General features: G+C 40.5%; 1 protein-coding gene across 5 annotated transcripts in view; it reads left to right on the forward strand.

Annotated features, from left to right (window-relative positions):
- The first annotated feature begins 5,559 nt into the window (after nt 1-5,559).
- Nucleotides 5,560-15,557, forward strand: part of LSG1 (large 60S subunit nuclear export GTPase 1) — a 28,813-nt gene continuing 18,815 nt past the window's right edge. For 2 of the 5 annotated variants that reach the window (XM_006084751.3, XM_014452193.2), the window contains exons 1-6: nt 5,560-5,723; nt 7,484-7,610; nt 9,788-9,908; nt 10,087-10,173; nt 10,824-10,910; nt 15,338-15,398. In XM_006084751.3, the coding sequence (XP_006084813.1) occupies nt 5,625-5,723; nt 7,484-7,610; nt 9,788-9,908; nt 10,087-10,173; nt 10,824-10,910; nt 15,338-15,398 (582 nt within the window). In that variant the 5' untranslated portion in view covers nt 5,560-5,624. Of the gene's footprint in view, nt 5,724-7,284; nt 7,321-7,483; nt 7,611-9,787; nt 9,909-10,086; nt 10,174-10,823; nt 10,911-15,337; nt 15,399-15,557 lie in introns of those variants that run through there. The other 3 variants (XM_014452192.2, XM_014452194.2, XM_023750541.1) reach the window with 2 other exon arrangements.

Below are 15,557 nucleotides of genomic sequence, written 5' to 3' on the forward strand. Positions count from 1 at the left end.
AGGATTTATCCCAGGGATGCAAAGATGGTACAATATCCACAAATCAATAAACGTGATACATCACATAAACAAATTGAAAGAAAAAAACCACATAGTCATATCAATTGATGCAGAAAAAGCATTTGACAAAATCCAACACCCATTTTTGATAAAAACTCTCAGCAAGGTGGGAATAGAAGGATCATACCTCAACATAATAAAAGCCATATATGACAAGCCCACAGCCAACATCATACTCAATGGACAAAAACTAACACCATTTCCCCTAAGAACAGGAACCAGACAGGGATGCCCACTCTCACCACTCCTGTTCGATATAGTACTGGAAGTATTAGCCATTGCAATTAGACAAGAAGAAGAAATAAAAGGCATCCAAATTGGAAAAGAAGAAGTAAAACTGTCCTTATTTGCAGATGACATGATATTATACATTAAAAACCCTAAAGACTCCATCAAAAAACTATTAGACTTAATAAATGAATTCAGCAATGTAGCAGGATACAAAATTAACGCTAAGAAATCTGCCAAACCGGTTTGGCTCAGTGGTTAGAGCGTCGGCCTGCGGACTGAAGGGTCCCAGGTTCGATTCCGGTCAAGGGCATGTACCTGGGTTGCGGGCACATCCCCAGTGGGAGATGTGCAGGAGGCAGCTGATCGATGTTTCTCTCCCATCGATGTTTCTGACTATCTATCTCTCTCCCTTCCTCTCTGTGAAAAATCAATAAAATATATTTAAAAAAAAAAAAAGAAATCTATGGCATTTCTATACAGCAATAGTGAACTTACAGAAAGAGAGACTAAAAAAACAATCCCATTTACCATCGCATCAAAAAAATTAAGCTACCTAGGAATAAACTTAACTAAGGAGGTAAAAGACCTCTACTCAGAAAACTACAGAACGTTGAAAAAAGAGATAGAGGAAGACATAAACAGATGGAAGAACATACCATGTTCTTGGATTGGTAGAAGCAACATCATTAAAATGTCCATACTACCCAAAGCAATCTATAAATTCAACGCACTTCCCATTAAAATACCAACGGCATATTTCACAGATCTAGAACGAACTCTCCAAAAATTCATCTGGAATAAAAAAAAGACCCCGAATAGCTGCAGCGATCCTGAGAAAGAACAAAGTAGGTGGGATCTCAATACCAGATATCAAGCTGTATTACAAAGCCACTGTTCTCAAAACTGCCTGGTACTGGCACAAGAACAGACATATAGGTCAATGGAATAGAATAGAGAGCCCAGAAATCGGCCCGAACCAATATGCTCAATTAATATTTGACAAAGGAGGCAAGAACATACAATGGAGCCAAGATAGTCTCTTCAATAAATGGTGTTGGGAAAATTGGACAGATACATGCAAAAAAATGAAACTAGACCACCAACTTACACCATACACAAAAATAAACTCAAAATGGATAAAGGACTTAAATGTACGACGGGAAACCATAAAAATTCTAGAAGAATCCAAAGGCAACAAAATCTCAGACATATGCCGAAGCAATTTCTTCACCGATACAGCTCCTAGGGCATTGGAAACTAAAGAGAAAATAAACAAATGTGACTACATCAAAATAAAAAGCTTCTGCACAGCAAAAGAAACCATCAACAAAACAGCAAGAAAGCCCACTGTGTGGGAAAACATATTTGCCAATGTTATATCTGATAAGGGCCTAATCTCCAAAATTTATAGGGAACTCATACAACTTAACAAAAGGAAGATAAACAATCCAATCAAAAAATGGGCAAAGGACCTAAATAGACACCTTTCAAAAGAGGACATTCAGAAAGCCAAGAGACATATGAAAACTTGCTCAAAGTCACTAATCGTCTGAGAGATGCAAATCAAAACAACAATGAGGTACCATCTCACACCTGTCAGAATGGCCATCATCAACAAATCCACAAACGACAAGTGCTGGAGAGGATGTGGAGAAAAAGGAACACTCGTGCACTGCTGGTGGGAATGCAGACTGGTGCAGCCACTATGGAAGACAGTATGGAGTTTCCTCAAAAAACTAAAAATGGAACTCCCATTTGACCCTGTGATCTCACTTCTAGGAATATATCCCAAGAAACCAGAAACACCAATCAGAAAGGATATATGCACCCATATGTTCATAGCAGCACAATTCACCATAGCTAAGATCTGGATATAGCCTAAGTGCCCATCAGTAGATGAATGGATTAGAAAACTGTGATACATCTACACAATGGAATACTATGCTGCTGTAAAAAAGAAGGAACTCTTACCATTTGCAATGGCATGGATGGAACTGGAGAGCATTATGCTAAGTGAAATAAGCCAGTCAATGAAGGGAAAACACCACATGATCTCACTCACTCATGGATAATAAAGACCATTATAAACTTATGAACAAAAAATAGATATAGAGGCAGAGCTGCCTCGAACAGACTGTCAAACTACAGTGGGAAAGCCGGGGAGGGTTGAGGGGCGGGAGGGGGGTGGTAAGAGATCAACCGAAGGACTTGTATGCATGCATATAGGCATGACCAATGGACATAAGACACTGGGGGATAGGGGAGGCCCGGGGATTGTTAAGGGTGGGAAAAAAGGAGACATATGTAATACTCTTTGTAATACTTTAAGCAATAAAACAATTTAAAAAAACATTATATAAACTACATAAGCAAAAATCAAAGAAGGGTAAGGTGGCTATATCACATGATATAGACTACAGGACAAAGGAAATTAACAAAGATGGAGAGGGATAATTCATAATAATTAGAGAATAGATTTGTTAAGAAGACAATAATAAAAGATCAGCAAAACACCTAAAATAAAAATTCAGCCCTAACCAGTTTGGCTCAGTGGATAGAGCGTCGTCCTGTGGACTGAAGAGTCCTAGGTTCGATTCTGGTCGAGGGCATGTACCTTGGTTGCGGGCACATACCCAGTGGGGAGTGTGCAGGAGGCAGCTGATCGATGTTTCTAACTCTTTATCCCTCTCCCTTCCTCTCTGTAAAAAAATCAATAAAATATTTTTAAAAATTCACAATTAAATTAAGAAACTGACAACTCTGCAATCATAATAGAGTTAACATCCTTCTCCAAGAAATTGATAGAAAACATCAGTAAAGATATAGGTCTGAACACAGCCAATTGCTTTGACCTAACTGACATTTATAGAACACTATACTAGTACATGACAACTGCAGGAATATCCATTATTTTCATGTACACATGTTATGCTCACCAATATAGATCATATGCTGAGCCTTAAAACAAATCTTAATAAATTTTATAAGACTAAAAAAAAAAGTTTGAGGACCCCTGCACAAACTGAAGGGTCTGGGGTTCGATTCCAGTCAGGGGCACATACCTTGGTTGTTAGCTCTATCCCTGGGCCCCAGGGAGCATGCAGGAGGCAACCAATTCATGTGTCTCTCTCACATTGATGAGTGTGTCTCTTTTTCCCTCTCCCTTCCATACTCTCTACAATCAATGGAAAAAAATAATCTCAGGTGAGGGTGGGAAAAAAAATAGTTGCTATCTTTTTAAAATATGTTTTTACTGATTTCAGAGAGAAGAAGAGAGAGGGAGAAAGAGATAGAAACATCAATAATGAAATGCCTCCTTCATGCCCCACACTGGGGTTTGAGCCTGAAACTGAGAATCAAACCATGACCTCCAGGTTCAAAGGTTGATGGTCAACCACTGAACCATGCTGCCGGCAAGGCAACTGTTCCTATTTTAATCTTACAATGTCAGTGTCTTTTTGACTCCCCACTGGTCTTGATTAACTTATCACTGTATTTGGTCAAAATTTTTTGGAGCCCATGAGAAGAATGAGCATAGAAACCCAAAATGTTTGCTTTTTCTCAATCTCTCAATGTGACAAAATCTAGAAAAGAAGAGGGTGAAGTCCCAAGTTCCTGACTGAGTTCTAGGCATGAGATGGTAGGTTGCTTTATATCATCTCACTATTAGTATTGTTGTTAGAATGTGAAACTCATTGAAACTTTATGAATTAGCTTTATCTTTAACTGCTGTGCTCCAAGAGAATGCCAATAACTGTCTGCTTATTCTCTTCCGTGGATCCTTTCCATATTTTACTTCTGGAGATTAAGTTCACGTTCTTGTTCATTTGCTTGTTTTTTAAGAGACACTGTTTCTGAGTTGAGAAATGGGAGAAACCATGTCCTGGTGCATGCCTTCGTGGGTCTGAGCACTGCCTTCCCAGAGCCTAAGTACTACACAGTGGCCTTGACAGGAAATGCAGAGATGGGCGGATGCTACGGTCCCAGTCCTGCAGGCCCCTAACTTTCTGTGACTGACCTGTAGCCAGTCCACTTCAGCGTCTTCATCTGCAGCAGAAGGGAGTGGGCTTACCTTGCTGTGGCCCGTGGACCAGACCAGCAGCGTTAGCACGACCTGGGAGGTGGTTGGAAGTATAGAGTCCCTGGCCCCATCCCAGACCTTATTAATCAGAAGCTGCACGTTACCGAGATGTCCAGGATTCAGACGCACATGAAAGTTTGAAAAGCACTAGGTCCTGAAAAACACGTTAACAACCCTCACTCTCCCCCTTTCCCTGGGACATGGAAGGTAGTTGATGAGACTGGGGCTTGACTCCCATCTGACTTGAGCAAGCGGCTCCTCCCTGAGCACAGTCACTCAGAGGTGAATGAAATGCCGGCAAAATGCCCACGCGATTCTATCCCGACTTTTTATTTTCCTAACACAGGGCATTAACGGTAAAGTGAGGAACAAAAGCCCAGGCCGCAGAGCAGAGCCGCCTCATTGTTTTTACTTTAATTATAGGGTTTTAATACAATTCTAAGTGGGACTTTTAAAGTGGTTTGTTTGTTTAATGATAGTTGACCTTTGAGCAAGGCGGGGGGGAGAGGGGATGTTAAGGCCGTCGACCTCCCGCGGCGTCGAAACTTCTCCTAGAACTACTTCATTTGAAATGAAGCTGTTAAGCCAGAGCCTGTTGGCTTTCCCTGCAATTTGGCCAAGCTCTGGAAACATGACTGTATGCATCCTTCCATTCCCAACTCCCAGCCAGGGAGGGTGTTTTCCTCCCCAATTCGCAGCTCGGGAAGACGAATGGGGGGGAGGGGGCGGCGGGAAAGCGATTTAATTGCTCGTCCTCACAGCGGCGAGGCCACACCTTCGGGCTCCCGCTGAAAACAGCAGCCAAGAGGCAACGCCGCCTCGCGCGGGGCTCGGAAATACCCTTCCCTCGCGTCTCCGCCTTCCCGCGACGGAACAGCCGGAGGCGGGGCTAGCACCACGAATACAAGCGGCCCTGTTTTCTAGCTCTCCTCGTTCCTCGCGGACGCTGAAGAGCGACGCACAAATCTGGACGGTACCATTCTTTGATTCTACTACTCTATCAAAATTCGAGATATTATTAGAGGTATCTATAGAAAATTAAGTGATCAAAAAAGTTTCATACTTTTGTTCTATAATAACAATTAACTCGAGAAAGGAGATGGCAGTTTTGAGCAAGTTATTTCTTTTTTTTTTTGTTCAACGCGGGCCTTGACTACTTGGGCTCACCGACGTCACTTCCGGGGATCAAGTGCTTGAGTACCGGAAAACGTGCGCGCTGGGCGGAGGAAGCTCGTTCGGCGGCTGTGTTGCCATGGGCCGGAGGAAGGCATCAGGTTCTGGGTCCCTCGGCCGGGCGCTTATCCGGCATCAGACCCAGCGGAGCCGTGGGCACCGTCACACCGACGCCTGGGTAAGCCAGGGCTTGTCCTCTTCCTCAGCCTCTGTGTCTGGTTACGCGAGTGTGAATGCCCTGAGTCCTTGGGCCAGAGATCACGAAACTTTCCCAGAAGTGACGTCTAAGTAGGGTTTTCAAGGATGAGTGTGAATTTCTGCCACGCTGATACGCAGGTCCTCCTCCTAGGAGGGACAGAGCACACAAAAAAGTAGTCTAATGAGGCTGGAGTAAGATTTTTGAAGGGTCTTAATGTCAGAATAATAGTCTTTGCCTAATAACCCATGGGAACTTTGGAAGTTATGAGCAGGAAAAGCACAAACACTACGTCTTTTAAGTATTAATTTGTTCAAAGAATGGATCCTCTAAAAGTGGCTGGTTGCTACTAGAAATACAACAGATCTCTCATTCCTGCTTCATCATAATTTCCTAGTAATGCCGCTCAAAGATGAACAGTTCATCTCCAGAATGTGGCCGGCCTCACAGTTCCTTAGGCCTAGGAACCATCACAGTTTGAGGACCTTTGAAAAATGGACCAAGTCGTTTGACTTGTGCTTGTTGTTTTGACTATTCATAACCCCAGGTATTTGAGACCCACCAAGTTCACAGTAAGAATTTGTGCTAAAGTCAGAGATGTCCCTGTTGCTAACTGTCCATGTGCCACTCTCACACCATCTGATTTCTGTCTGTATAATTTGCAGAGTAAGCAGCTTTATGGCTCATTAGTATTCATCAGGTCAGAGTTACTCTGGACATTAGATACTGGTCATTTCCATTGGTTTTGAAGCAGCTTGTTGTTAATGTAGCTTTAGGAAGTGATGAGAGGATTGAATATAAATTCTAAAGAACTGGATAGTAATCCTTACTCTGATTTTTACTGATTCTGTGACTTTGGGCAAACATTTTCATCTTCAGTGTTTTCATTTATTTGTACCTGTACTGAGCATGTAGCTAGGATGGTGTTTATATGAAACTCTGGGTTGTGTCTGGAAATCAGTTATGTAGGTGGCAACCAGAGGTGTTTTTGTTTTTGTTTTAAACCAACAAAAAAGAATTCAAAATATAGAGTGTATTACATGTAGGAAGGTAACTGTTTTAGGATTCTCTTGTTTCTATTTTACTCTAATGGCATATAATTGTATCACTGTGTATATCACAGCATTTGGGTCACTGTGTAAAACTTACTGTAGGTCTCCCATCAAAAAATTTTGACTGTGGCTGCCAGGACCAGAGAGTCTGTGTTCAAATTCTGTCTCTATCACTTATTAGTTGCAAATATAGGCGATTATTTTTAAGATTTTTTTATTATGATTATTGATTTCAGAGAGGGAAAGAGAGAGAAACATCAGTGATGAGAGAGAATCATTGATCTGCTGCCTCCTCCACGCCCCGACTGGGGATCGAGCTGCAATGCAACCCGGGCATATGCCCCCACCAGGAATCAAACCAGGACCTCCTGGGTTCATAGGTTTGACTCAACCACTGAGCCAAACGGGCCAGGATAGGCAATTTATTTTTATCTATTTAAGCCTATTTCCTCATCACAGAAAATAAAGCTACATTAAAAGATTTTGAAAATGAAATGAAATTGTGAATGGAAAGTGCCTATCATGAGGTAAGAAAATGCTCATTTGAATGTTTAGCTATTATCAGTGTTGATGCTAAAGGTGCTGATATCATGCCCAAGACCACAGAATATTAGTTCCTTGGGGGGTTAGAGTTTGTTTGGATGTCAAGAGCAGAAGAGAGTAACTGCGTTTTTACCATTTTATTCATAGTTGCACACAAGTGAACTCAATGATGGCTATGACTGGGGTCGTCTTAATCTTCAGTCGGTGACTGAACAGAGCTCCCTTGATGACTTCCTTGCAACTGCAGAACTTGCAGGAACAGAGTTCGTAGCTGGTAAGCTGTTTATTGCTGAGTGCATATGACACTGGTCACATTTCCGTCTTTGCTGACTAGATACAAACAAATCTACCTGCACCTGTTTTTTCACACCCTACTAAATTCATAAATGAGCTGTCTTTAATCCAAAGGCAGATATCCCAGAAGCATCGTGGGGTCCAGTTGTACTCAAGTTGTGAGCTACAGAATGTGCCACAGTTTGTTGTTGTTGTTTTGTGGGGGTTTTTTGTACCACAGTTTTAAAATTCAGCTCTGAAAAAAACACTTCAGGTTAAACTGTATCATATTAGATTCAAGAAACTCAATCTTTCCTAGGGAAAAAAAACCAGTCAACATTATGGTGGACAGTACTAGTGTTTTCCAGAATGTTTTCTGATATCGTTGTTAGAAGCACAATTTTAGGCCTGCTCCTGTTAACTTAGGCAACTTGAATAGTATTTGAAAGTACTTGTCAACACATTATAGTGAACTTTTCTGTGCATGTAATTTGTTTTAGTCATTTCTCTCCCTGGTTTTTTAATACATGTTTCTGAGTGCTTAGAAAAGTACATGTCACAGAGATAGAATTATAAACTACTATTCCTGTTGCTCTTTTATTATTGTAAATGTTATTAAGTTGTTTAGCAAATTCATTCATTTGTTCAGAATGCTTTTGTTTAGTCTCAGCCTCTCTCAGGCATTGTACTGGCAACAATGTTGAATAAGGCAAGTTTTGGTTCTGTATATTTTATTTTAGGTGCTATGAAAGAAGTCTGTAGCAGATATGTGGGGTCATAAAAGATGGAGGTGCTGACAATTGAGTTAATCACCGGTGGCCAATAATCAATCATGCCTATGTGATGAAGCCTCCATAAAAACCGTTTGGAGATGTGGCACCTCAAGTGAAGTTGTGGGACAGAACCCTTCTATCTCTGGAGTCTGACAGAATATAATGGAATTGTAGGAAACCAGTTGGTGTTTGGAGAATTGGTTGTTGGTGTGGGAAAAACCCACATATTTGGATTCAAAAGTGTTGGTAGTAAACACAGTTCAGAGACAGGTGCTGCATTGTTGTATGATTACTTGCAGCAGCACTCATAGCAACACTGCTGAAATGAGAAGGAGAAAGAATAGTTGGCTCTATCTAAGGGTGGAGATTTGGGAGTGGGTGCAGTGAAATAATGAATTTTGATGTTCAGTCACAGTGGTCGAATGTATGTACCACGTGGCTTTAGCCAACTAGGGAAAGAAGTTGGATGATGGACTGGAGAAAGAGGAAAGACTCGGGGGAAAGAGTGGTTGGACATTGGGTGGGAGATCACCATTGGAAGGAGAAATTAAAAGAATTATTAAATATGTAGCTCGAGGGGTGTGTGTTTCGACTGCTTACGAATGGTGCTTGGATTTGACTGTACTCTCGGTTACTAGACTGTGCAGCCCAAGGTATTGGTGGTCTGAGGAGGGTGGCAGACTGCAGCCTTTGCTTAGAGGTCAATAGGAATGTTGCTGAAGATGTCTCGTTATCTTTGAATAGGACCTTCCCTTGACATTTTGGTAAGAAGCTTAGCTGACTTCTACGGAGACTAGGTGGCTGTGTGTGGTGAATTCGAGAGGCCTGGAGCAATTCTGGGGTGGCTGGAGGGAAATAGAGCCCTAGAACAGAGGTCTCTCTAATTCACACATGGACATGATATTTATTTGAATTTATATATGGCACTAATCCTGGGTGTTCATCATACATATCTTATATACATTATAGTGTAATAGTTCACCCTTTCAACTGGAGTGAGACTGCTGAATCTTTGCTTCCCCATCCATTCCTATTGGCTTACAATTATTCTCCCTGTATCAGCGGTCGGCAACTGGTGGTCGGCGGACCACTGGTGGTCCGTGAGGTCCGAAAGGTTGGCGACCACTGCCTATATAAAATGAAGAGATTGGTTGTAGTAAATCTTCACAGTTTCTTCCCACTCTTACTGCATTTATAATATGGAGTTTTATAAATAATAAAAACATTTTCCTTTTTTGTAGAAAACTTCATTTGGAAATTATGATTTATCCAAGGCTAGAGGAATCTAAATTTTAAAAGCTTAAATTCTGTTTCAGATGCTCATATTTTTAGTTTTGAAGTAATGACCAATATTCACTATTTGTATTGCCTCTTAAGTAACAGTTCTTTTCTGTTTTATAAACAGAGAAGCTTAATATTAAGTTTGTGCTTCCTGAGGCTAAAACTGGACTGCTGTCTTTTGAGGAGAGCCAGAGAATTAAAAAGCTCCATGAAGAAAACAAACAGTTCTTGTGTATACCAAGGAGGTGAGTTGAACAAGAATGTAGGACATTATGAGGCACAACATGGCCACTGAGAATAAAATTTTTATATGTTCACTCTTTTTCTGCTCTCTATTCTCAGTCAGTTGCCATTATTAAATCCAAATCCCCTATTTTATTTTGGTAACTCATATGGAGTTTTTCCCCTCTGTGATTGTTTCAGACCAAAGTGGAACAAGAAAACTAGCTCCGAAGAACTCAAACAGGCAGAAAAAGATAACTTTCTAGAATGGAGACGTCAGCTTGTCCGGTGAGTGTTAAGGTTATCTGAAGATTTGCCTTGGATTCCACGTCAGGCATTTTGATGTGCTTGCATTGCTGTTTGCATTTTGAAAACTTAACTCTTTTAAAAGAAAACTGGTAGATTTCTTTTAAGTGCAAATTGCTGGCCACACATGAATCCTTGCACAAAGATGGTAAGTTGGTTAATGGTGAGTTGCTTACTCTGCTCCATTCCTGGCTGTTTCTCTCGTTTATACCCTTCTCCACCATTAGTCTCCCTGGAGTTGATCACTGCTCTCGGGCATTCCTCCAGGAAGAAATGCCGTGGAGAACTGTCACTTTGTGTAATAGATAAACTTCCAGGGTTTAAATAGATTAAATATAAAACTTGAATTTGATTTTCTTATTGATTCAGCAGAAAGTATCTATAATAATCTATAATAATAAAAGCATAATATGCTAACTAGACTGAACAGCCCAACGACCTCCTGGACGAAGTCGGGGCTGCGAGGGCCAAGCCCCTTGCACGAATTTCATGCATCAGGCCTCTAGTATAAAAACAATTTGACAGTTAATATTTGTGTACTTATTTTTTAATGCAATGAATTTCAGTGTTTATGTTACTCAAAACTTTCTATATAATCTGGCAAAGGTATAAACTTATCATTTTAAAGCCAGGCTAGAAGAGGAACAAAAGCTGATATTGACTCCATTTGAAAGAAATTTGGACTTTTGGCGCCAACTCTGGAGGGTGATTGAGCGAAGGTAAATGAGCATTTTGGGGAGAGGGGTACTGGCGATGTTGTTGTGTTATATTAGATTTAGGTGTTAATACATGTTTATAGGCCAGGGATGGGGGAGGGGGGCAGGATTAAGCTATACAAAGGGCTGTTGTTGAGAATTATTATAAAAACTGAAAGTATGATACTGTTTTTTAAAATATATAATGTTTTTTGTTATTAGATGAACACAGTAAGCTTGTGAGAATGGTGAGCATTTTCTGTAAGATGAGTTCTGAAGCAACTGTAGTTATTTCAGCCACTGTATATTGAATTTCTGGTAATACAGAAAATATGGGCGTGAAAAGGAATAGGTATCTGCCTGAAAGAGCCAGTATATTATGGGGGGAGGCAAAGCAAAGCACCAGACAACAGAGTACACAACAGATGAATGAAATGCACTAGTCAGTGATGGCGAACCTATGACACGCGTGTCTGAGGTGACACGTGAACTCATTTTTTTGGTTGATTTTTCTTTGTTAAATGGCATTTAAATATATAAAATAAATATCAAAAATATAAGTCTTTGTTTTACTATGGTTGCAAATATCAAAAAATTTCTATATGTGACACGGCACCAGAGTTAAGGTAGGGTTTTTCAAAATGCTGACACGCCGAGCTCAAAAGGTTCGCCATCACTGCACTAGGTCTAGGACGATGCAGTTCTGGTAAAATACAAAGCAGTGTGATTCCTACTGTGTTGCAGATAGAAAGGTAGTGGGCCAAGTCATAGGCCAGGAAGGAGCAGTTGATAAGGAAGGATTGGGTGGGGGGAATGATTGTTTTAATTGGAATTTGAAAAAAGAAAAATTTTAATAAATTAAGAAGAGTTAAGGTAGGGTTTTTCAAAATGCTGACACGCCGAGCTCAAAAGGTTCGCCATCACTGCACTAGGTCTAGGACGATGCAGTTCTGGTAAAATACAAAGCAGTGTGATTCCTACTGTGTTGCAGATAGAAAGGTAGTGGGCCAAGTCATAGGCCAGGAAGGAGCAGTTGATAAGGAAGGATTGGGTGGGGGGAATGATTGTTTTAATTGGAATTTGAAAAAAGAAAAATTTTAATAAATTAAGAATGGGATATTTTCAGTCTTTTTCATGTCTTGATTGTTAGAAATGAATGAATCAACTTTCTCCATTCTCACCTCTTTGATAATAGTGCAGCTTTTTCAACCAGTGTGCTGCAAGAATTTTAAAACACGCAGTACCTGACTTTTTGGTCAGGGGCACTGACCTCTTTTCGCTTAGATAGTCAAATAAAAAAATGACAGCATCCAACACAGTAGCTGTCCCGTGTGAATGAATCAAAATTATACCCTTTTTTTGTTTTGTTAGATTGTCAAAAATTATTTTTGATGTGCCGCGGAATTTTAGTAATTAGTTTATATGTGCCGTAAGATGAAAAAGATTGTGAAAATTGTTGGTATAGTTAAAAGGTTTTTGTTTTCCTCAAGGTGTCTGAATTACTTACAAAGACTCCATAAATGAAATTTATATTTGAAATGATGTTTTTTAACAAAAGGAACTTTCAGGTTGTATTTTTTTTTTTAAATACATAAAGTGTACCCAGTAAGAACATTAGGAAACAGGATGCCTGGTTCTCGGAAAAGAATATTAGTGCATTTGCATTGTTATGTTAAAAAAAAAATACAACAACAGGAATTGGATTAAACTTGTAAGCCGGGTGGGGCGTAATTGCCTGGTTGAAGGGAACAGGGAATGACCTAAGAGCTCCCCGTTCAGATTGGCTTCAGTGCCTCTCCTCTCCCTGGCCTTGAGAGCTAAATCTAATGCTTCTATCCGAGTTTTCTCGGGGCTCGGGGGTGGGCACAGGCTTGCCTCTTATAGGTTTGACATGTCTTAGTTGCTCTTCTTTCTGTCTCTTCGTCCTAATGAGTTCCGGCCTTCCCTTTTTGTAGGTTTTGACAGGGAACAAAAGTAACCATACGTGTTCTCCCATGTTTAACAGGATGGCCCTTTACTCGCTTTTTATGCCCTAAATAAGCAATCGGTTTCCCCAGCATGAGTCTGTGCTTGTTGAAACTCTTAGTTAGCTTCAGTTGGATTACAGTGTTACTTGTGTTATTGTTTTTATTATGTGATATTTCTCTCTTTATAAGAACATATTTCTACCTCCATGAATATAATGTGTTTTACATGGAGGTGTGGATCTGAGTTACATAGAAATATTACCAATAAAGTGACTACCGCCACATCTTTTAACAGGAAATATTTGCTAGCGTGTTCTGTACAACCAATGTCTCCTTCCATTAGGTAACAGGCAGCTAAGCCATCTGCCTCTTTGATTTCAAAAGTAGTTATCAGAAAAGATTTGATGTATGACATGTCATTGAAATGCAGGAAACTGCGAGGGCAGAACACTGCAGTCCAGTAACATAGGCGCCTTCGTTGTGTTGCGCAAACCCTTCCTGGTACATAGTTGGCACTTTTCTCTGCATCCTAATTCAGCACACGAAGCAAGCTGTCTTAAATGTGTCTTCTTCTCTTACTGGTGTTTCCGAGCAGATTACTTGTTCTTATTCTTTCTACATGTTTGGTAGATAGACATAATGTTTGTAGACTTTGTAATTTTAGTTCATTAGGCTTTTTTGCAGTCATTCTTGCATTTACTCTTAAATACTCACAGTTTTTAAAGTGGTAGATATTACCTTAAAGAAGAAAATATTAGGGCCTGCTTAATTTGAGAATTTATAAACAATCTATCATAAATTAGCAAGTCTGTGAGTTCCTTTGAATCACAATTATGCTGGAAATTTAACTGTTCTAAAGGAATTGTACATTGATTGTCAAAAACCCTGCCCTCAATGGTAACTGGGTTCCATGCATTTCCTTGGTATTCGGCATAGTTGCGTAAGAGTTACCTCAAAAAAGGCTAACCAGATATGGATTTGGAGACTGCTGTAAGGAGGTAGGTGGTACATCTGCAACTTACTCCTTTCCAGTGGCAGTCACAACTGGCCCTTAAAAAACATCTTTTCTAGCCCTAACCCAGGGGTGGGCAAACTTTTTGACTCGAGGGCCACAATGGGTTCTTAAACTGGACCGGAGGGCCGGAACAAAAGCATGGATGGAGTGTTTGTGTGAACTAATATAAATTCAAAGTAAACATCATTACATAAAAGGGTACGGTCTTTTTTTTTTTTTTTTTTTAGTTTTATTCATTTGAAACGGGCCGGATCCGGCCCGCGGGCCGTAGTTTGCCCACGGCTGCCCTAACCGGTTGGCCTCAGTGGATAGAGCGTCGGCCTGTGGACTGAAGGGTCCCAGGTTCGATTCCGGTCAAGGGCATGTACCTTGGTTGCGGGCACATCCCCAGTAGGGGGTGTGCAGGAGGCAGCTGATCGATGTTTCTCTCTCATCGATGTTTCTAGCTCTCTATTCTTCCCCTTCCTCTCTGTAAAAAATCAATAAAATATATATTTTTTTAAAAAAAAACAAACATCTTTTCTAAACACAGAAGCTGAAGGAAGGGAGGATACTCCCAGTAAAGTGAAATACTTGTGCTGCTTGCAATGCTGGGCTGCTATAGTCCCTACCACATTTTGAGGGGCTTGCTATCAACTGTAGTTTTCTTTTCTTTTTTTAATCCTTACCTGAAGATTTTATTATTATTATTGATTTTGGAGAGAGAAGAAGGGGAAGGGAGGTGGAGAAACTTGATCAATTGCCTCCCATATTCACTCTGACTAGGGATCAAACTCGCAACCTAGGTATATGCCCTGACCAGGAATCGAACCCCAACCTTCCACTGCACGGGATGATGCTTCAACCAACTGAGCCACCTGGCCAGGGCAGAAAATTTTTTATACATCATCTATGTAGTTGAAGAAATTGGACTCATCATTCCTGCTTCAGGATGGCAACTTAAGTTGATATTTTGCTGTTTTGGATTCTTGCCATCTAAACCCATTCTTGGAGTGGGTGGATGATTAAGTGCTAGATGTAGGCTTTGATAGGGCAGCTGTCAGCAGGTGATAAATATATTAGGGTTTTTTTGAGGCCTTAACACGGTTTAGATTAAGTACTGAATATGTGGTGGACCTCGCTTTATCTCTCCAGAAGTTACTAGAAGATACAGTTAAAATTTTAGCAATGAAATATCATCAGAGCTGTTAGTATAAGAGCAGGACAATATTATGATTATGAGCATGGCCCCTGGTCCATACTACCTTAGTTCCCATTCTGGTTCTATCAGTTGGTAGTTGGCAACCTTGGACAAGTTACTTAATTGTTCTAAGCTTTACTTTCCTCATATATAAATGGGGAATAGTTGTACCTTAAAAAGTTAAACATGTCAAATGCTTACTATATGGAAAATGTTTGCTTCTCGTACTATATGGTCAGCATTTCCTTTTACTTCACAATGATTGGAATATCTCACATTTGTTTTGCAGCGATATCGTGGTCCAGATAGTAGATGCTCGAAACCCCCTCCTGTTTAGATGTGAGGATTTGGTAAGTAAAGTGTCGTAAGATTCAAATCTAACAACCTTGGAGGAGCAGTGGGAGGACAGCATCACTGATAGAAATACTCTAGACAAGCGTTCTGTACTCTCCTCCAGCTTTGTTTAGTTAGGTAGGCCTTTCCTCCAAGGGTTAAAAGCTTTCGTAATG

Source organism: Myotis lucifugus, unplaced genomic scaffold, assembly GCF_000147115.1.
Source record: "Myotis lucifugus unplaced genomic scaffold, Myoluc2.0 scaffold_14, whole genome shotgun sequence".
NCBI classification, from domain to species: Eukaryota; Metazoa; Chordata; class Mammalia; order Chiroptera; family Vespertilionidae; genus Myotis; species Myotis lucifugus.